The sequence below is a fragment of the Ranitomeya variabilis genome, chromosome 2 (assembly GCF_051348905.1).
Source record: "Ranitomeya variabilis isolate aRanVar5 chromosome 2, aRanVar5.hap1, whole genome shotgun sequence".
In the NCBI taxonomy this organism is placed as follows: domain Eukaryota; kingdom Metazoa; phylum Chordata; class Amphibia; order Anura; family Dendrobatidae; genus Ranitomeya; species Ranitomeya variabilis.
In genome coordinates, this window is record NC_135233.1 from 782474566 (window position 1) to 782498174 (window position 23609).

The window sequence follows — 23609 nt, forward strand, 5'->3', positions numbered from 1 at the left end:
ATGGGTCCCCCGCTGCTCCACACAGTATTATTGATCCCCCCGCTCCTCCACACAGCATTATGGGACCCCCGCTCCTCCACACAGCATTATGCGACCCCCGCTCCTCCACACAGCATTATGGGACCCCCGCTCCTCCACACAGCATTATGGGACCCCCGCTCCTCCACACAGCATTATGCGACCCCCGCTCCTCCACACAGCATTATGGGACCCCCCGCTCCTCCACACAGCATTATGGGACCCCCGCTCCTCCACACAGTATTATACAGTCATAAGGCGCTGAAGACCCTGCATCTGCCGGAACAAAGAGAGGTATTAGAAGGGGGGGCCCCCCCGATGCCAGCGCTGGCACTGGGCTCCCCAACTCACGAACGCCATACTCCATGTCCCACCCCCAGGGCCCCCAGCCCTTTCCTGGGTTTGCTGGGTAGTGCCGCCAGCCCTGGTCGTGGCCGCGGGTCAGGACTGCTTGCATGCCTCTGCCGCCTTCAAATTTAAAGGGCCCGCGTCCCTAATTTTTTTCTCTTCCTCCTCTCTGGGGCCCACCGGGCATTTCACCGGTGTCCCGGTGGGCCAGTCCGACCAGGTATTGGGCAAAGCTGAAAATTAGACTCATCAGAGAATATTACCTTACTCCAGTCCTCTTTAGTCCAATCCTTATGGTCTTTGGCAAACTTCAGCCTGGCTCTCCTTTGCTTCTCATTGATGAAAGGCTTTTTTTCTAGATTTACATGACTTGAGTCCTGCCTCTAGGAGCTTGTTGCAAACTGTTCTTGCCGTGCACTTCACCCCAGCTGTCATTTTCCATTCCTTTTGCAGGTCACTTGATGTCATTCTGCGGTTGCTGAGTGACATTCGAATAAGATGACGGTCATCCCGGTCAGTGGAGAGTCATTTTCGCCCTCTGCCGGTCTGTAGCTTTGTTGTCCCCAATGTCTGCTGCTTGACCGTGTTGTAATGGACTGACATCTTAGAAATTTTAAGGATGTGTCCCTCTGCTAGTAAAGCCAGAATTGAGCTCTTCTTTTCCTCACTTTAGGCTATGTGCACACGTTACGGATTTACTGCGGATCTGCAGCGGTTTTTTTCCACGCACAAATGCTGCAGATCCACAAGTGATTTACAGTACAATGTAAATCAATGGAAAAAAAAAATGCTGTGCTAATGGTGCGGAAAATTACACACGGAAAACGCTGCGGATTAAAAGAAGGAGCATGACAATTATTTGTGTGGATCTGCAGCGTTTTTGTTCCCATTCCATTATAGAAATCCGCAGGGGTAAAAACGCAGTAAATCCACACAAAATCCGCATAAAAAACGCATCAAATCTGCACCTGCGTTTTCTGCCAAGAGATGCAAAATCCGCACAAAAAATCCCAGAGGCAAATCCGCAACGTGTGCACATAGCCATAGACTTTTCTTTTCAACTCCTTTGGCATGGTTAAAAGTTATTTTTTCATTCCTATTAATTTTGGGATATTACTAGCACTTGTTTTGCCATCTAGCTTGTCCTACTTCAAGAGGATTATGAACACCACTGCAGGGTTTTTTATACTTTCCTTAGTAAGATTTGGCTCAGGTGATCACCTAATCAGAAGCACATTAAGTAGAATGAGGTGTACTCTGGTTGGCATGGAATGGCTATCAGACATGTAGAGAAGCTGATTTTTATAAAACTGTGCAGTGGTCTCTTCATTTTTTGCCAGAGCTGTATACATAATTACGTATACACAGTAGTATGACACATATACCGGGGGTCCTCTGCAGTGGGCATCCCTCCATGCTGGGGTGCAGGTCGGCATACACTATAGATGGAGGCTGGCGCTGCCCAGTACTGGTGTGATCGGGCACCTGGGCGCTGCGCGGGGATCAGGCTGCTATTTGCCCCTTTAATAATTGAGCAGGAGCGATGTGAGTCTAGTGCAGGTGGGGGTGGGGCGGTGATATTCTAATCCAAGGGAGGATAACAGGAGGAGGAGGAGGAGGATGTGTTGTATTGTGAGGGACAGGACCTGGGATCTGCAGCCGCCGCTCATCTGAGGGGTTTCATCACCAGGAGAAGCGAGCAGGTGCCGAGTCTTCCGAGGGTGCGGGCATTATCTGGGGTGGGTGCCGTGCGCCACGCATCATCCATATTAGTGCTGCTGGGTGGATTATCTGCAGGGTGATGTGACGCCGGATCTGTTTCTTGTGACAGGAGAGAAGATGTCGGGCCAGACGCTGACAGATCGCATCGCTGCCGCACAGTACAGTGTGACGGGCTCAGCTGTGGCCAGAGCTGTGTGCAAGGCGACCACCCATGAGGTGATGGGGCCCAAGAAGAAGCACCTGGACTGTAAGCATCATGTGTGCAGCAATGCAGAGCGGCCATGGCTGGGGGCTGAAGGGTTAACGAGCCCAGGGATGAGCACGGCTCCAAACATGGTGGATCGTGTGTGCTTCTAGTGTATGGAGATCTAGAATGTCTGTGTGTGGATTAGGATGTGTCCATTCTCTAATATATATGTGTTTATAGGGTCACTGTAGGCCTCCTGCCACTGTAAGGACAAGGCCTATATGTGGCTGCTGGGAGATCCTCCCTGTATCTTCCATGATGCTGATGTGCTTTGTGGGTACTGTACTATTCCTGTGGATGGATGGGCCGTATTGTATAATGCGCGGTCTCCTCACATCCCACATGTGTGTATTTCTGTGACCTGCTTCTTATATGACCTTCGGACAACCTTATCCATCCTGGCATGTGCTGAGCTGATAGCGCTGCTCTAGTAATAATCATCCACCACACCCTGCATCAATTGGAGACCCCTGTGTGCGGCTATCTCCTGACTCCCCACAACCCAGAGGCATTATGTAGCCTGGTGTGGTGCAGAGATGGCAGCTTCCTATGTGGCCCCTTGTCCTGGGCTGCAGGCACGCCATGGCGGTGTTATTTCTATCATTATCACTAGGTGCTTATTCCGCTGTGTGGACGGTATTCTGAGGTATATACTATGGTAATGATATACATGGGTGTAAATACTGAGGTAAAAAACTAACCAAATATTGTGTGTGTGTGTGTGTTAAACACATTCAGTATTTTACCTCAGTATTTGTAAGCCATAACCAGGTGTGGGTGAGAAATGTGGTGACGTGTTTCTATTATACTTTTCCTCTGTTCCACTATTGTTTTGGCTTATAAATACTGAGGTAAAATACTGACCAAATATTAAATGTGTGAACGTGGCCTAGTAGGTGCAGGGGTCCAGAGGGTGCTTTTGGGCCATAAGATAAGACCATATTCCAGACTTTCTACAGTTGAGGGTCCTGTTGCACCTTTCCATTGGGGCCCACAAGCTTTAGGTTACACCACTGTGTGTAATATATAATTGTATTTTTGTGGAGAGTAGCTGTGATACTTGGTACCTCTGTGTATCTGCAGGTTTGGGAGTTGCCTCTTGTATTAGTTATGTGCTAAGTTATTATCTACCCTTTGTTAGCCTGGTCCTCTGTGGCCCCCAGATCAGGTCAGTCTTCATTTCACTGCTGGCATCCTTGGCACCTCTCGCGGTACTATGGCGTGACGCACGTAGTGATATCACCTGAGGCCTAGTAATCACCGGGATGATGGGCTGAGCGTGCCTGACCCCACACCAGGGCAGCGGGAATATATGGTTAGCAGCAGTAACATATGGTAATTAGGCTACTTTCACACTTGCGTAGTTTTGGGGGGAAAAAACGGATCCTGCAAATGTGCCCTCAGGATGCGGTTTTTGCCATACGTTGCGTCCGTCGTGCACTGGATGCGTCGTGTTTTGGCGTTTTTTCGTATGATGGGTCCGCCATTTCCTACCGCGCTTGCGCGCCGGAACTCCACCCCCTCCTCCCCAGGACTTTACAATGGGCAGCGGATGCGTTGAAAAACTGCATCCGCTGCCCACGTTGTGCCAAATTTTCGCAACGTACGCCGCGCCGACGCATAGCGACGGACCCGTACCGACGCAAGTGTGAAAGAAGCCTTAATTTGGAAAGTTAGTTTGCTATGTGTGTAAGGCTTCACATGTCCATTTTTCACATATGTGCTCTGTTTTCTTACACATACATGTACCCTATTTAGTCTATGGAACTGTTCACATGTCCATGTTGTTGGTTTTTTTTTTTTTTTTTGTTTGTTTTCTTCAAAAACAAAAGCCAAATTGGTCTGATCAGACTTTGCACAGCTGTGCCGACCCAAGCGTAACAGTTTTATATATTTCTGAGGCTCAGAGCGGGAGACCCCTGGCCAGTCTGAGATCGGACCGCTTTGCTCCGACGTCTCCATGAGCCCTCACCCTGGTATGATCAGACATTTTTGTTCAATTAGGAAGTGTATGTAACAACTACTGTTTCTGATAAATTAGTGTCAAACCGTTCCATTGTGAGTGCCGCATAACCCTATAGGTGCTTTCTTTGGGGTGGATAGGCAGGTAAAGTCTTCCGGAGGACATCTGACCTGCATTTGGAGCCCCCTGAATGAACAAACCTGCAATGGACCCTAATGTATAAATATTTCCCAGCTGCAGGAGTATATGGCCAATTGGAGCCATTCCCAGGCAATATCATCCTAACGCTACATTCACGCTAGCCTATAAATCGGATGAATGCAGTAAGATAGACAATCGGACTGCACTCAGACTAATGTAATTCAGTAAGACGGTGCAGATCTGCAGACTTTTTCTCTGTTGTATCCAGCGTGAGAAACTTGCAGCTTGCTGGGATGTGACTCTGAAATCAGATGGGTACAAGAAAAAAAATCGAATGTATATGTACCATCGGTATGTCATCCAATTTTTTATGGATTCATTATAATTCTGTAACATGGGGAAACTGTAATTGGTCCTGTATAAGAAATTGCTGTGGAGTTAACCCCTTCACGACATGTACCGTACATGTACGGCGCATGTCGTGTCTCCCCACATCTTTGGGCCCACATCTTTCCCGGCACATGTCAGCTGTTTTGAACAGCCGCGGGTGGAATTGCAATCCACCCACGGTTGTTAACCCGTTAAATGCTGCTGTCATACTCTGACAGCGGTATTTAACATGCGCTTCCAGCAATCGCACTAGAAATCCGCCCATTGGTGACCCCTGTCACGTGATCTCACGTCACCGATGGGTCACCAAGTAAATAAAAAAGAACCTAGACCTGTTTGGTGACAATGAACTCGTAATGACCTAGAGAATTATAATGGCAGGTCAGTTTTAGCATTTGGTGAACATGGTAATAAAAAACAAACAAACAAAAAACCCAAAACAGTTATGGAATTGCACTTTTTTTTTTTTTGCAATTTCACCGCACTTGGATTTTTTTTTTTTCCCTGTTTTTTGAGTACACGATATGGTAAAACCAATGGTGTCATTTAAAAAGTACAACTCGCCCCGCAAAAATCAAGTCCTCACATGGCCATTTTGATGGAAAAATAAAGTTATGGCTCTGGGAAGAAGGGGAGTAAAAATAGAAACTCTAAAAACGAAAAAGGGCTCCGTCATAAAGGGGTTAAATGGATTGCACATGGACAAGCGAGGGAAAAAAAATGGTCCCACTTCTTTGGATGAGCATGGGACTGACTTTATATATTTTTCTTAACTCTAGTGTGAGCATACCCGGACTGTAATCCCTCTGCTCATCAGGCGTAGTGCTGGCTGGTGCAGCCACTATGCTTACATGGGTTGTCCAGGCCCATATACAGGTCCTTCTCAAAAAATTAGCATATAGTGTTAAATTTCATTATTTACCATAATGTAATGATTACAATTAAACTTTCATATATTATAGATTAATTATCCACCAACTGAAATTTGTCAGGTCTTTTATTGTTTTAATACTGATGATTTTGGCCTACAACTCCTGATAACCCAAAAAACCTGTCTCAATAAATTAGCATATTTCACCCGTCCAATCAAATAAAAGTGTTTTTTAATAACAAACAAAAAACCCATCAAATAATAATGTTCAGTTATGCACTCAATACTTGGTCGGGAATCCTTTGGCAGAAATGACTGCTTCAATGCGGCGTGGCATGGAGGCAATCAGCCTGTGACACTGCTGAGATGTTATGGAGGCCCAGGATGCTTCAATAGCGGCCTTAAGCTCATCCAGAGTGTTGGGTCTTGCGTCTCTCAACTTTCTCTTCACAATATCCCACAGATTCTCTATGGGGTTCACAGGTCAGGAGAGTTGGCAGGCCAATTGAGCACAGTAATACCATGGTCAGTAAACCATTTACCAGTGGTTTTGGCACTGTGAGCAGGTGCCAGGTCGTGCTGAAAAATGAAATCTTCATCTCCATAAAGCATTTCAGCCGATGGAAGCATGAAGTGCTCCAAAATCTCCTGATGGCTAGCTGCATTGACCCTGCCCTTGATGAAACAGTGGACCAACACCAGCAGCTGACATGGCACCCCACACCATCACTGACTGTGGGTACTTGACACTGGACTTCAGGCATTTTGGCATTTCCTTCTCCCCAGTCTTCCTCCAGACTCTGGCACCTTGATTTCCGAATGACATGCAAAATTTGCTTTCATCAGAAAAAAGTACTTGGGACCACTTAGCAACAGTCCAGTGCTGCTTCTCTGTAGCCCAGGTCAGGCGCTTCTGCCGCTGTTTCTGGTTCAAAAGTGGCTTTACCTGGGGAATGCGGCACCTGTAGCCCATTTCCTGCACACGCCTGTGCACGGTGGCTCTGGATGTTTCCACACCAGACTCAGTCCACTGCTTCCTCAGGTTCCCCAAGGTCTGGAATCGGTCCTTCTCCACAATCTTCCTCAGGGTCCGGTCACCTCTTCTCGTTGTACAGCGTTTTCTGCCACATTGTTTCCTTCCAACAGACTTACCATTGAGGTGCCTTGATACAGCACTCTGGGAACAGCCTATTTGTTGAGAAATTTCTTTCTGGGTCTTACCCTCTTGCTTGAGGGTGTCAATGATGGCCTTCTTGACATCTGTCAGGTCGCTAGTCTTACCCATGATGGGGGTTTTGAGTAATGAACCAGGCAGGGAGTTTATAAAAAGCCTCAGGTATCTTTTGCATGTGTTTAGAGTTAATTAGTTGATTCAGAAGATTAGGGTAATAGGTCGTTTAGAGAACCTTTTCTTGATATGCTAATTTATTGAGACAGGTTTTTTGGGTTATCAGGAGTTGTAGGCCAAAATCATCAGTATTAAAACAATAAAAGACCTGACAAATTTCAGTTGGTGGATAATGAATCTATAATATATGAAAGTTTTAATTGTAATCATTACATTATGGTAAATAATGAAATTTAACACTATATGCTAATTTTTTGAGAAGGACCTGTACATGTATACTGGTATTCCCACCAGTCGGATAATATTAGGATTGCTTATTTATTCTTATGTCCATTTATTATTTTACTACAGAACAGGTGGATAGTTATTTAGATTTGTGGTTTTCATGCTCTCTACATTCTGAGGCCGTGTTCACACGCAGCGTCTTTTTATTGCAAATTCTGATTTTAATTGCTTCAGCGTTCTAAAATCTGCAACATATCATTACTTTCAGCATCTTTGCAGTGTTTTTCTCACGCATAGAAAGCAACGAGGAAGTGCAAAACTAAAATGCAGCAAACAGTTTTTATTCACCAAAACCTATCTTTATTAAACATGTAATGTAGACAAATCGCACATTAATCCGTGGCAAAAAATGCAGCAAAACCTCCTTTTTAAATGCAACAGTGAGTAGGTTTTGGATGCAGAAACTGCAAAAACACTGTGTGAACATGGCTATAAAGGCTACTTTCCCATGATGAGCTTTTGGTGCTTTTTGATAGTGCAGAATTTCAGCACCCATTTGAAATAATTACTTGCATTATTTTTTTCACTGCGATTTTGTGTGCCTTATAACTTTTTTTTTTTTTTTTTTTTTTTTTTAATTCCACAATGACCGTTTATTTCTGACAAATGCGTCTACAGTGGTATTCATCAGGGACCACTCCTGACGTACACCTAGTACATGGCTCCTGCAATTAATGGCAGTGGCCCATTTGCGAATGACCAGAGACATGTCAGCCTGCACGCTGAATGTAAGTCAGACTGGACAGCCCCCCCCAAGTTATAAGTAGCCCATTTTTAGGATATCTGTAAAAATTCTCATGATGAGGTAAGCAGGGGAATGTAGGCCACACAGAAATTAGCCTATGTATAGGGCAGGTACAAAAGTCACATGTAGTTTCTTGCAGATTACAGTACCTCCTTATTTTAGAGATGAGCTAATTTGCTCTGGTCCCCGCTTATTCGGCAACCTATAGCGCTTACTGAATAAGCTGCACAGGGAACACAGATACCTGAATCGCTTTGGCTGTGTGACACACAACACTTGCATGGGCATCCTGTGTGTTGAGCTCTCCATGCATATGCTGTGACTGTCACACACAAGCGACACAAGCAGCTGCGGAGCCGAACAGTTGGCGCAATCCAGGTATCCGCGTTCCCTCTGCGGCTTATTCGGTAAGCGCTATAGCTTGACAAATAAGCAGGGACCCGAGTAAATTCACTCAACGCTACTCCTTATTTCACCCATTGCAGTGTAAAATAGATTTCTGTCCCAGATTTACTGCTGCTAATCCACAACTTTCCCATGCAGAGTCCATGGCTTTCATTAGTGGACTCATTTTGTAGCATAATGGGCACTATTGACGTATATGCAGATAGCTAGTTGTTACAGTTATCTTATGCGGGAAGCACAACCTGCAGCCTGCAATGCCATGTTGTAAGCCTCTCAACCATCTGTGCACAGAAATGCTTGTCTGTTTGTGGCTGCACGAGGCTGAAGTTGGTTTCTTATTCGGCAATTTTTTTCTTTTCTGTTTTTTTATAGGTTTAACAACAAAAAAATAATCATCACAATAATAACATACAATGCAGTGAGGTGCCCTCATGTGAATACACTTAAAAACTGCTAAGAAAACAATAAAACTGCCACAAAAATGGGCATCAAAGTGGGCACCAAAGAGCTTTGAAGAAAGGGTTAAATGACTTTGGGCCACTGATCTGACACTGCAGACATATAGAACAGGGAGCCCCACATCAAAACCAGGATGAGAGAATTGGGACACAGCTCATGAGCAAAGACTTAGGCTAGGTTCACATTGCGTTAGGGCAATCCGTTTAGCGCTAGCGGATTGTGCTAACGCAATGTATTTGTAGGGGCTGCGTTTAGGGGTTGCGCTAACGTCCCCGCTCTCGCAGATCCCCGATCTGCGGGAGCGGGGAACGGACCGCAGACGCTGCAAGCAGCGTCCGAGGCGCGCCACAAAAGAACGGCACATCGCTAGTGCGAGCCGAAAAAGGCACGCGCTAGTGATGCGCTTCAGGCAGGAACAACATTGCTGTCAATGGGTGCGCTAATGGACTAGTTGCGCTGCGTGAATTGCGACATTTTTGCCGTGCAACGCTGTCCGTTAGCGATCACCCACTAACGCAATGCGAACCTAGCCTTAGGCTACTTTCACACTTGCGTCTTCTGGCGTACGTCGCAATGCGTCGTTTTGGAGAAAAAATGCATCCTGCAAAGTTGCCCGCAGGATGCGTGTTTTTTTTTTTTTTTTCTCCATAAACTTGCATTAGCGACGTATGGCCACACGTCGACATCGTGCGACGGATGCGTCGTGTTTTGGTGGCTGCGATGCACAAAAAAACATTCCATGTAACTTTTTTTTGTCCGTCGGTTCCGCTTTTTCCGACCGCGCATGCGTGGCCGGAACTCTGCCCCCTCCTCCCCTGTCATCACACTGGGCAGCGGATGTGTCGTAAGACTGCATCTGCTGCCCACGTTGTGCTAAATTTAGCACAACGTCCGTCGGGCCGACGGTTTGCGAAGGCCCCGTACTGACGGAAGTGTGAAAGTAGCCTAAGGAACTGATAGTGCTCTTTGTAGCCATCTCATGGAAGCCAATGTACAAGGAGAATGGAGTCCTTACCACACCATTTGGTGCTCCAGTAGGGAGTTGGGCTGAATTAAGACGTTTCTGTATCATGGTCTTGGTACAGACTACAATGCACAGACTGTCCGTGTGTCTCCTACCCCAAACTCAACAGCCTCCTAAATGCCTATGAGATTGTTGTGTTTTTGAGTCAGGAGATGTGTGGCCAGACCATGTCTCGTGATCCGAACACCTCTGAATTTGGCCTTCGAGGAGGCCATCGGTGTGTGTGTGTGCTGCTTTGTCCATTATTGTGTATGACAATTGTGGCAACTGCTTAGCATTTTAGAACACCCATAATCTACAGTGGCGAGAGCCACATGCATGGTCAGTATCCTCCTCTCTGTAGTGCTGAGGGAGCAGTGAGAACACCCCACAACTATTGATAAGTACAAGTTTCACTTCTGGAATTTTTACCTATAAAACATTTATGACCTATACTTTGAAAACATCTTAAGGGTATGTGCACACGTTGCGGATTTTGCTGCGGCTCCGCAGCGGATTTGAGGCTCCGGATCCGCAGCAGTTGTCCCTAAGTTTACAGTACCATGTAAACCTATGGGGAAAAAAACTCGCTGTGCACATGCTGCGGAAAAAAAGCGCGGAAACGCAGCGGATTATTTTCCGCAGCATGTCAATTCTTTGTGCGGATGCCGCAGCGGTTTTACACCTGCACCAATAGGAAACTGCAGATGTAAAACCGCAGTGGAATCCGCAGAAGAAACTGCTATAAAATCCGCAGTGAAAACTGCAGTAGTTTTGCACTGCGGATTTTCCAAATCCGCTGTGGAAAAATCCGCAGCAGAATCCACAACGTGTGCACATACCCTAAAAGCTTTGGATCATAAACCTCTTCTACTTTTCGTGCAGCCTTTTTGAGTTGTTCATTGTGTGGCCCTTGGACCAGAAAACGTACACTCCTGATTTGGTGGAAATGGTGTACTATCTCCACAAGCACTAATTTACCACTTTGTGTGATCACAGCCTCAAGGTCTCCTTAAACACTATATAGCAGTTGGCCAAACAATTGTTAAGACTGACGGCTCTCTATCCTCCATACACAAGAATGACCTAGCCAGTCCAGTGTTCTTTATGAAGAGATGTTGCCAGAATCCTGGTGAGTGCTAATCTCAAGGGAGAACAAAAGGATCGTCCACTGAAATTCAGCAACATCTCTTGGCGCAGAGTCGAGAGGCCCCCATACCCATTTACCTGTTGACCCATCCATGTGTATGGCTGCCATTATTATATACACTGTTCCAAATTATTATGCAAATTGGATTTAAGTGTCGTAAAGACTTAATTGTTTTGTTTTTCAAATAAACTCGTGGATGGTATTGTGTCTCAAGGCTCAATGGATCACTGAAATCAACCTGAAACACATGTGATAATTAGTTTTCCAGGTGATTCTAATTAAAGGAAAACTACTTAAAAATGATGTTCCACATTATTAAGCAGGTCACAGGTTTCAAGCAATATGGGAAATAAAAAGGATCTCTCTGTTGCTGAAAAGCATCATATAGTGCAATGCCTTGGTCAAGGTATGAAAACATTAGATATTTCACGAAAACTTAAGCGTGATCATCATACTGTGAAGAGATTTGTGGCTGAATCTGAGCACAGACCTGTTCGTGCTGATAAAGGCAGAATGAGGAAGGTTTTTGCCAGTCAAGTTCATCGGATTAAGAGAGCAGCTGTTAAAAAGCCATTACAAACCAGCAAACCGATATTTGAAGCTGCTGGTGCCTCTGGAGTCCCTCGAACTTCAAGGTGTAGGATCCTTCAAAGGCTTGCTGTGGTGCATAAACCTACTATTCAGCCACCCCTAAACAGTGTTCACAAGCAGAAACAGTTGCAGTGGGTCCAGACATACATGAAGACTAATTTTCCAACAGTCTTGTTTACTGATGAGTGTCGAGAAACTGTGGATGGTCCAGATAGATGGAGTAGTGGATGGCCACCATGTCCCAACAAGGCTGCGACGTCAGCAAGGAGTGGAGGAGTCATGTTTTGGGCCGGAATCATGGGGAAACAGCTGGTAGGGCCCTTTAAGGTTCCTAAAGGTGTGAAAATGACCTCTGCAAAGTACATAAAGTTTCTGACTGACAACTTTCTTCCATGGTATAAAAAGAAGAAACGTGCCTTCAGGAGGAAAATCTTCTTCATGCATGACAATGCACCATCTGATGCTGCAAAGAATACCTCTGAGTCATTGGCTGCTATGGGCATAAAAGGAGATAAACTCATGATGCGGCCACCATTTTCCCCTGACCTCAACCCTATAGAGAACCTTTGGAGTATCATCAAGCAAAAGATCTATGAGGGTGGGAGGCAGTTCACACCAAAACAGCAGCTCTGGGAGGCAATTCTGACTTCACGCAAAGAAATACAAGCAGAAACTCTCCAAAAACTCACGAGTTCAATGAATGCAAGAATTGTGAAGGTGATATCAAAGAAGGGGTCCTATGTTAACATGTAACTTGGCCTGCTAGGATGTTTTGGAGTTAAATAGCTTTTTTGTTCAGTGAATGTGACCTCCTAATGCCGCAAATTCCACAAATGAGCATTTTCAGTTCTTTAAAACATATCAAATGTTTAGAAATTATACTGTGCCTAATAATTTGGAACAGTGCATTTTGAGTTTTTATTCATTTTGGAGATTATACTGTTATCATTGGGAGGTTTCTCAATAAAATTCAATGTATATTCTAACGGGTGATGACTTTTATTAGACTGACTGTCATTTGCCCCAACCTTTTAGGAAAATCTGAGAAATGTAATTTGCATAATAATTTGGAACATAGTGTAGCCATGTTTGTTTGTTTGTATGATTTCATCCTTATGATGTTACACAGTGCTCTGAAATGAAAACATTTAGGATAGCTTACAATTGAAGTGTTTTAATGTTTAGCGATCGATACATCAGTAATGGTATTTCTGCAGCCTCTTGGCTAGAAAGATATCTAGATCATGGGCACATTGACTTCTGTGGCTTGACAAATTGCTTCTTATTTTAAAGGGAACCTGCCACCCCCAAAATCGAAGGTGAGCTAAGCCCACCGGCATCAGGCTTATCTACAGCATACTGTAATGCTGTAGATAAGCCCCCGATGTACCCTGAAAGATGAGAAAAAGAGGTTATATATTATACTCACCCAGGGGCGGTCCGGTCCAGCGCCTCCCATCTTCTTACGATGACGCCCTCTTCTTGTCTTCATGCTGTGGCTCCGGTGCAGGCGTACTTTGTCTGCCCTGTTGAGGAATTCTGTAATGCTGTAGATAAGCTCCTGATGCCGGTGGGCTTAGCTCACCTTCGATTGTGGGGGTAACGGGTTCCCTTTAAAAGACAAAGTTAGTCGGAAGTTGGGACTTCCAAAGAAAGGGAAATGAATGGCAGATCCAAATCTGCGGAGACCGCAGTGCAAAAGCAGATCAACACAAAGATGCAGCACCCTGCAGGCAATAAGGCTGAGTGCACGTCTGCATTAGGAACGCCATCTCTCAGTCATAGCAGCAGAAAAAGAATTCAAGCTCTGGCGGAACAATAGCAAGATGGGTATCAATGCTGTCCAATAAACCCCATTGACTAAAATTGGGTCAATCGCGTTTCTTCATGGTGTCCTTCATGTTACTAGATAAAATAGCTTTGTGTGCTGTCCTAGTTGTCAGCACAGATGTGGACAGTTCCTTTTTAGATATTTGAAAATGTGCAATATTTTTCATTGCATCTTCTCATTATTCACGTAGAAATTTGAGACTATTAGTACATATTTTGATAAAATTCTGTTCCCTTACATATTCCCTTTTTTAAATGACTTTTGTTTAGTTGTGGCTTTTTTTTTTTTTTTTTTTCTTTTTTTGGTTTAACAAATACACTTTCTATTTTATAATTTTTATGTCTGTGCGCACATGTGAAAGAGACGTAATTCTTGTACTTAATTTTGCTCGGAGGTACTGACTAAGGATATATGCCTACTCATCAAAGTATTTATGCCACTGAGAACATGTCAAACTCATTAACCCCTTAATGACTGCCAATACATCCTTTTACTGACCTGAGATATAAGAGAACATCATCCCCATACAGGTGACAATCCAACAGCTGTCGGCTGTACACTATAGCTGTCAACTTGCTGCATCAGCCACGATCAGTGTTGACCCCGACCATGGCCGTTTAACCCCTTAGATACTGCTGTCAATAGTGACTACATCATATAAATAGATAACAGAATGTGGGGGCTTCCTATTTATCCCCATCGGCCCCCAGAGATCATGATTGTGTAGTCCTGATATTTGCCATGGCAATGCATGACCAAATAGCGGACATGGTCTGCTGACCTTCAGCTGCCTTAGGCCTGTCCCACACGTCCAGATAATTCCGGTACCGGAAAAATCGGTACCGGAGTTATCCGTGTGTCTGTGAGCTCTCGTGGCACACGTGCGGCAGCAGTGTGCCGACTGGGTACCACACGGACTGTGCAGGACACAGCGCTAAAGTAAGCGCTCTCCCCTGCTTTGGGTGCTGAAGCCACCATTCATTTCTTCTCTCCAGCAGCGTTCTCTGGAGAGAAGAAATGAAAAATCATTGTATTTTTTTTTTTTTTTTGCGGTAGAACTAAAGATCTTTGTCTCCAGCCCCCTCCCACCCCCTGTGCACCCCACCGCTGGAAAGAAAATACTCACCCGGCTCCCTCGAAGCGTCCTCTCCGCGCCGCAGCTTCTCCTGTATGTCACGTGGTGCCGCACATTAGTCATGAATATGCGGCTCCACCTCTCATAGGACAAAGATCTTTATTTCTACCGCAAAAAAAACCAAAATACAATGATTTTTCATTTCTTCTCTCCAGCGAACGCTGCTGGAGAGAAGAAATGAATGGCGGCTTCAGCACCACGCTGGGGGGACAGCGCTTACTGTAGCGCTGTCTCCTGCACTGCACACGGACGGCACACTGACAGAATCCGTGTGCGGTACGTGTTTTACACTGACCCATTGACTTTAATGGGTCCGTGCGCTCCCACGAACACTGACATGTCTCCGTGTTTTGCACGCGGACACACGGTCCGCGAAAACACACTGACATGTGCAGAGACATATTGATTTTAATGTGTCTACGTGTGTCAGTGGTACGTGAGAAAACTGACACCTCACGTACCGGAATCACTGACGTGTGAAACTGGCCTTAGAGTCTCCCGGCTATAGCGGTCTGTTCAGAAGTTAGCAACATTTAGGTGGTAACAATAAAACTTTTTCATTACTGTTATGTCACTTCACATTCCTGAAAAGCATCTGAAGTGTTATTGAAAACTTCTATCAGGTAGTTATGTCAGGGGGTGCTGTTTTTAAAATGGCATCACTTTTGGGGGCTTCCAATATATACAGGTCCTTCTCAAAAAATTAGCATATAGTGTTAAATTTCATTATTTACCATAATGTAATGATTACAATTAAACTTTCATATATTATAGATTAATTATCCACCAACTGAAATTTGTCAGGTCTTTTATTGTTTTAATACTGATGATTTTGGCCTACAACTCCTGATAACCCAAAAAACCTGTCTCAATAAATTAGCATATTTCACCCGTCCAATCAAATAAAAGTGTTTTTTAATAACAAACAAAAAAACCATCAAATAATAATGTTCAGTTATGCACTCAATACTTGGTCGGGAATCCTTTGGCAGAAATGACTGCTTCAATGCGGCGTGGCATGGAGGCAATCAGCCTGTGACACTGCTGAGATGTTATGGAGGCCCAGGATGCTTCAATAGCGGCCTTAAGCTCATCCAGAGTGTTGGGTCTTGCGTCTCTCAACTTTCTCTTCACAATATCCCACAGATTCTCTATGGGGTTCAGGTCAGGAGAGTTGGCAGGCCAATTGAGCACAGTAATACCATGGTCAGTAAACCATTTACCAGTGGTTTTGGCACTGTGAGCAGGTGCCAGGAAGCATGAAGTGCTCCAAAATCTCCTGATAGCTAGCTGCATTGACCCTGCCCTTGATGAAACACAGTGGACCAACACCAGCAGCTGACATGGCACCCCACACCATCACTGACTGGGTACTTGACACTGGACTTCAGGCATTTTGGCATTTCCTTCTCCCCAGTCTTCCTCCAGACTCTGGCACCTTGATTTCCGAATGACATGCAAAATTTGCTTTCATCAGAAAAAAGTACTTGGGACCACTTAGCAACAGTCCAGTGCTGCTTCTCTGTAGCCCAGGTCAGGCGCTTCTGCCGCTGTTTATGGTTCAAAAGTGGCTTTACCTGGGGAATGCGGCACCTGTAGCCCATTTCCTGCACACGCCTGTGCACGGTGGCTCTGGATGTTTCCACACCAGACTCAGTCCACTGCTTCCTCAGGTTCCCCAAGGTCTGGAATCGGTCCTTCTCCACAATCTTCCTCAGGGTCCGGTCACCTCTTCTCGTTGTACAGCGTTTTCTGCCACATTGTTTCCTTCCAACAGACTTACCATTGAGGTGCCTTGATACAGCACTCTGGGAACAGCCTATTTGTTGAGAAATTTCTTTCTGGGTCTTACCCTCTTGCTTGAGGGTGTCAATGATGGCCTTCTTGACATCTGTCAGGTCGCTAGTCTTACCCATGATGGGGGTTTTGAGTAATGAACCAGGCAGGGAGTTTTTAAAAGCCTCAGGTATCTTTTGCATGTGTTTAGAGTTAATTAGTTGATTCATAAGATTAGGGTAATAGGTCGTTTAGAGAACCTTTTCTTGATATGCTAATTTATTGAGACAGGTTTTTTGGGTTTTCAGGAGTTGTATGCCAAAATCATCAGTATTACAACAATAAAAGACCTGACAAATTTCAGTTGGTGGATAATGAATCTATAATATATGAAAGTTTAATTGTAATCATTACATTATGGTAAATAATGAAATTTAACACTATATGCTAATTTTTTGAGAAGGACCTGTAGAACCCCCAAAGTCACTTCAAACCTAAATAGGTCCCTTACAAAAAAATAAATAAAAATGTATATTTAAATATATAAAGACGGAAGTGACCCTTAGACAATTATATAGTGTGTGTGTGTGTGTGTATATGTGTGTATGTGTGTGTGTGTATGTATATATATATATATATATATATATATATATATACACACTCACTCACCGGCCACTTTATTAGGTACACCATGCTAGTAACGGGTTGGACCCCCTTTTGCCTTCAGAACTGCCTCAATTCTTCGTGGCATAGATTCAACAAGGTGCTGGAAGCATTCCTCAGAGATTTTGGTCCATATTGACATGATGGCATCACACAGTTGCCGCAGATTTGTCGGCTGCACATCCCAAAGATGCTCCATACAAGGCAGGATGGATCCATGCTTTCATGTTGTTTACGCCAAATTCTGACCCTACCATCCGAATGTCGCAGCAGAAATCGAGACTCATCAGACCAAGCAACGTTTTTCCAATCTTCTACTGTCCAATTTCGATGAGCTTGTACAAATTGTAGCCTCAGTTTCCTGTTCTTAGCTGAAAGGAGTGGTACCCGGTGTGGTCTTCTGCTGCTGTAGCCCATCTGCCTCAAAGTTCGACGCACTGTGCGTTCAGAGATGCTGTTAGGCCTACCTTGGTTGTAACGGGTGGCGATTTGAGTCACTGTTGCCTTTCTATCAGCTCGAACCAGTCTGCCCATTCTCCTCTGACCTCTGGCATCAACAAGGCATTTCCGCCCACAGAACTGCCGCTCACTGGATTTTTTTTCTTTTTCGGACCATTCTCTGTGAACTCTAGAGATGGTTGTGCGTGAAAATCCCAGTAGATCAGCAGTTTCTGAAATACTCAGACCAGCCCTTCTGGCACCAACAACCATGCCACGTTCAAAGGCACTTAAATCACCTTTCTTCCCCATACTGATGCTCGGTTTGAACTGCAGGAGATTGTCTTGACCATGTCTACATGCCTAAATGCACTGAGTTGCCGCCATGTGATTGGCTGATTAGAAATTAAGTGTTAACAAGAAGTTGGACAGGTGTACCTAATAAAGTGGCCAGTGAGTGTATGTGTGTATGTATGTATGTATGTGTGTATATATATATATATATATATATATATATATATATATATATATATATATATATATATATATATATATATATATATATATATATATATATATATATATATATATTATACACACCATATAATTGTCTAAGGGTCACTTCCGTCTTTCTGTCTGTCACGGATATTCATTGGTCGCGGTCTCTGTCTGTCATGGAATCCAAGTCGCTGATTGGTCGTGGCAAAACGCCCACGACCAATCAGCGACGCGCACAGTCCGGAAGAAAATGGTGCTCCTTACTCCCCGCACTCACTGCCCGGCACCCGCATACTCCCCTCCGGTCACCGTTCACACAGGGTTAATGCCGGCGGTAACGGACCGCGAGTAATGCACTCCGTAACCGCTGCTATTAACCCTGTGTGTCCCCAATTTTTTACTATTGAGGCTGCCTATGCGGCATCAATAGTAAAAAAAAAAAAAATGTAATGTTAAAAAAAAAAAAAAAAAAAAAAAAAAAAAAAACCTGCTATACTCGCCCTCCGTAGTCCGCCGAGCCGCTCGCACCGGCCGCCATCGTCTGTTCCCGGCGATGTATTGCGAAATTACCCTGAAGAATTAGCGGTCTTGCGAGACCGCTAAGTCTTCTGGATAATTTCGCAATGCTGCATCCTGGGAAAGGAAGATGGCGGCCGGCGCCAGCGGCTCGGTGGAGCTTCAGTGGATCCCAAGCGTCGGTAACTGCTTCCTGGATCCAGGCGCCAACGGAAGGTGAGTATATAACAATTTTTTATTTTAATTCTTTTTTTTAACAGGGATATCATGCCCACATTGCTATATACGTGGACTGGGCAATATACTATGTGAGCTGCGCAATATACTGTGTGGGCTGCGCAATATACTGTGTGGGCTGCGCAATATACTGTGTGGGCTGCGCAATATACTGTGTGGGCTGCGCAATATACTGTGTGGGCTGCGCAATATACTGTGTGGGCTGCGCAATATACTGTGTGGGCTGCGCAATATACTGTGTGGGCTGCGCAATATACTGTGTGGGCTGCGCAATGTACAGCGTGGGCTGCGCAATGTACAGCGTACTATACACTACGCATACATATTCTAGAATACCCGATGCGTTAGAATCGGGCCACCGTCTAGTGTATGTGTGTGTGTGTGTGTGTGTGTATATATGTATGTATATATATGTATGTATGTATATATGTGTGTGTGTATATATATATATATATATAGATATAGATATAGATATATATATATATATATATATATATATAAATTTTTTTTTTTGTTGTAAATTTCCTTGTGTCCTTGCATCAAATCCGCTGCGGATCCGCAGAAAAATCTGCAGCGTGTGCACATACCCTGAATGATCCCTTTAATCCAGATAGTCATTCCACAGCAAAACATTAAAGGGAACCTGTCACCCCCAAAATCGAAGGTGAGCTAAGCCCCCGATGTATCCTGAAAGATGAGAAAGAGGTTAGATTATAATCACCCAGGGGCGGTCCCGCTGCGGTCCGGTCCGATGGGCGTCGCGGTCCGGTCCGGGGCCTCCTATCTTCTTACGATGACTTCCTCTTCTTGTCTTCACGCCGCAGCTCCGGCGCAGGCATACTTTATCTGTCCTGTTGAGGGCAGAGCAAGTACTGCAGTGTGCAGGCGCCGGGAAAGGTCAGAGAGGCCCAGCGCCTGCTCACTGCAGTACTTTGCTCTGCCCTCAACAGGGCAGGCAAAGTACGCCTGCGCCGGAGCCGCAGCGTGAAGACAAGAAGAGGACGTGATCGTAAGAAGATGGGAGGCCCCGGACCGCGACACCCATCGGATCGGACCGCCCCCCCCCCCCAGGTGAGTATAATATAACATCTTTTTCTCATCTTTCAGGATACATCAGGGGCTTATCTACAGTATTACGGAATGCTGTAGATAAGCCCCTGATGCCGGTGAGCTTAGCTCACCTTCGACTTTGGGGGTGACAGGTTCCCTTTAATATTTTGCTGTGGTATGACTATCTGGATTAAAGGGATCATTCAGGGTATGTGCACACGCTGCGGATTTTGCTGCGGATCCGCAGCGGATTTGACGCTGCGGATCCGCAGCAGTTTTCCCCAAGTTTACAGTACCATGTAAACCTATGGTAAAAAAAAAACGCTGTGCACATGCTGCGGACAAATCCGCGCGGAAACGCAGCGGATTATTTTCCGCAGCATGTCAATTCTTTGTGTGGATTCCGCAGCGGTTTTCAACCTGCACCAATAGGAAAGTGCAGTTGAAAACCCGCAGAAGAAACCGCGAGAAAATCCGCAGTGAAAACCGCAGTGGTTTTGCACTGCGGATTTTCCAAATCCGCTGCGGAAAAATCCGCAGCAGAATCCGCAATGTGTGCACATACCCTCAAAGTTTGAAAATTGCTATTTGTTTTTTTTTTTTTTTTTAGTTTTATAAAATTTCTGATATTTCCCTTTGAGGCCGGCGTCACACTGGCGAGTTTTACGGACGTAAGAGCGCAGAAACTACGTCCGTAAAACTCGCATAACATACGGCACAATTATTCTCAATGGGGCTGCTCCTATTAGCCGTATATTACGGTTCAGTATTATACGGCTTTCTACGGCCGTACAAAATCGCAGCATGCTGCGTTTGTCAGCGTACTGCGCAAAAAAATCGCCAATGAAAGTCTATGGGGGCGAGAAAAATACGGATTCCACACGGACCAGCAGTGTGACTTGCGAGAAATACGCAGCGGTGTTAGTGAAAAGTCGGTAATTCAATTGCCGGCTTTTCATTTCTCCTGCACAAACCCGACAGGATATGAGACATGGTTTACATACAGTAAACCATCTCATATCCCCCTTTTTTTTGCATATTCCACACTACTAATGTTAGTAGTGTGTATGTGCAAAATTTCAGCGCTGTAGCTGCTAAAATAAAGGGTTAAATGGCGGAAAAAATTGGCGTGGGCTCCCGCGCAATTTTCTCCGCCAGAGCGGTAAAGCCAGTGACTGAGGGCAGATATTAATAGCCAGGAGAGGGTCCATGGATATTGGCCCCCCCGTGGCTAAAAACATCTGCCCCCAGCCACCCCAGAAAAGGCACATCTGGAAGATGCGCCTATTCTGGCACTTGGCCACTCTCTTCCCACTCCCTGTAGCGGTGGGATATGGGGTAATGAAGGGTTAATGCCACCTTGCTATTGGAAGGTGACATTAAGCCAGATTAATGATGGAGAGGCGTCAATTATGACACCTATCCATTATTAATCCAATTGTAGGAAAGGGTTAAAAAACACACACACATGATTGAAAAGTATTTTAATGAAATAAACAAACAGGTTGTTGTAGTAATTTATTGTTCTCTCAAATCCATTTGCAGTCCCTCGCTTGGCAACATAATAAACGCACAAGATACATACCTTCTGATGTACTGTCAGGTCCAACGATGTAATCCATCTGAAGGGGTTAACTAATATTACAGGCAGGAGCCCTGCTATAATGCAGCTGTGCTCCGTGCTTGTAATTCCCCTGCGAATGAATGAAATGTAGGTCATTGACCTACATTTCATTCATTCGCGGTGAGGCGCCCTCTGGTGGATGTTCTCATGAACTGCAGCCTGGGAACTTTTTCCCACGCTCCAGGTCATATGAGGACATCCACCAGAGGGCGCATCACCGCGAATGAATGAAATGTAGGTCAATGACCTACATTTCATTCATTCGCAGGGGAATTACAAGCACGGAGCACAGCTGCATTATAGCAGGGCTCCTGCCTGTAATATTAGTTAACCCCTTCAGATGGATTACATCGTTGGTCCTGACAGTACATCAGAAGGTATGTATCTTGTGCGTTTATTATGTTGCCAAGCGAGGGACTGCAAATGGATTTGAGAGAACAATAAATTATTACAACAACCGCTGTGTTTATTTCATTAAAATACTTTTCAATCGTGTGTGTTTTTTAACCCTTTCCTACAATTGGATTAATAATGGATAGGTGTCATAATTGACGCCTCTCCATCATTAATCTGGCTTAATGTCACCTTCCAATAGCAAGGTGGCATTAACCCTTCATTACCCCATATCCCACCACTACAGGGAGTGGGAAGAGTGGCCAAGTGCCAGAATAGGCGCATCTTCCAGATGTGCCTTTTCTGGGGTGGCTGGGGGCAGATGTTTTTAGCCACGGGGGGGGCCAATAACCATGGACCCTCTCCTGGCTATTAATATCTGCCCTCAGTCACTGGCTTTACCGCTCTGGCGGAGGAAATTGCGCGGGAGCCCACGCCAATTTTTTCCGCCATTTAACCCTTTATTTTAGCAGCTACAGCGCTGAAATTTTGCACATACACACTACTAACATTAGTAGTGTGGAATATGCAAAAAAAAGGGGGATATGAGATGGTTTACTGTATGTAAACCATGTCTCATATCCTGTCGGGTTTGTGCAGGAGAAATGAAAAGCCGGCAATTGAATTACCGGCTGTTCACAGATATCGCGCTGATTGAAATCTAAATACAGAATATATATATATGTGTCACAATGACATATATATATATATACTGTATATATGTTTTCCCGAACATTTGAGCACATAAATCCATTAGATGTCGGTTTTGCAAGCCTGCGCGAAAATCTCGCAGTAGGGATGCCATACGGATTACATACGGAGGATGCCATGCGCAAAATACGCTGAAACACCCTGACTACGGATCACTATTTTGGGAACATTTCTCCGTATTACGGCCGTAGTACGGACGTATAATACGTGGCGTATTGTCTTACGCCAAGTGTGACGCCGGCCTAAGACTAAAACACAAAACCTATCAACCTAAATTTGCCATATATGTTGAAGTGTTCCAGTTATTTAACCTCTTAGTGATCAGGCCAAATTTTTGTAATCTGGCCAGTGTCACTTTATTTGGTAATATCGTGCACATCTTACCCCACCACTACATTTCATTAAGATATGTGTGTACAGCGCCTCTTAATCGGGCCTGCATTTTTTTTTTTTCTTTATAGAGCATAAATTAAATTGCTACATGTTTTTGAAGAGGTTTTGCAGCATTTCCACTCTGCTTCTACTCAAAAAAACTGTGTGCACAGCCTAAGGTTATGTGCACTTGATGACTTTTAAAGGGAATATGTCAGCAGGTTGTTGTAAAGTAATCTGAGAGCGGCATGTTGTAGGAGAAGAGACCCTGATTTCAGTGATGTCGCTTACTAGGCTGTGTTACTGTTTCATTAAAATAATTGGTGTTTAATCAGAAGGAGATAATCACAAAGAATCAAAAAGACTCCTGATGCAACCACTAAGTTACCAGCTTTCTGTCAATATACAGTGGTATATGAAAGTTTGGGCACCCCTGGTTAAAATTAAGCTAGTTGAAGATTAAATTTTCTCTAAAAGGCCTAAAGTTTAGGCAAAAAAGTGTTTTTGTATTTATTTATTTTATTTTTTTCATTTTAAAAAAGGAAAATGGTCCATAACAAAAGTTTGCGCATCCTTGAAGATGTGTTCTCTGATATCTTTAACAAAGGTTTCAAAAGTAGGGTTATAGCTTGTTAACTATCATTGTTGGGAAGGGCCAGGTGATGTAAATTTCCCAGCT

General features: G+C 44.6%; 1 protein-coding gene across 7 annotated transcripts in view; it reads left to right on the top strand.

The window, feature by feature from the left end:
• The first annotated feature begins 1934 nt into the window (after window positions 1–1934).
• SNAP91 (synaptosome associated protein 91) overlaps window positions 1935–23609 on the top strand; it is a 200708-nt gene continuing 179033 nt past the window's right edge. For 3 of the 7 annotated variants that reach the window (XR_013221815.1, XM_077289805.1, XM_077289803.1), the window contains exons 1-2: window positions 1970–2105; window positions 2198–2335. Coding sequence is in view for 2 of the 7 variants with exons in the window: in XM_077289805.1 (XP_077145920.1) it covers window positions 2206–2335 (130 nt within the window). In the remaining 5 variants the exon portion in view is untranslated. Of the gene's footprint in view, window positions 2106–2197; window positions 2336–23609 lie in introns of all 7 variants that reach the window. The other 4 variants (XR_013221812.1, XR_013221816.1, XR_013221813.1 and 1 more) reach the window with 2 other exon arrangements.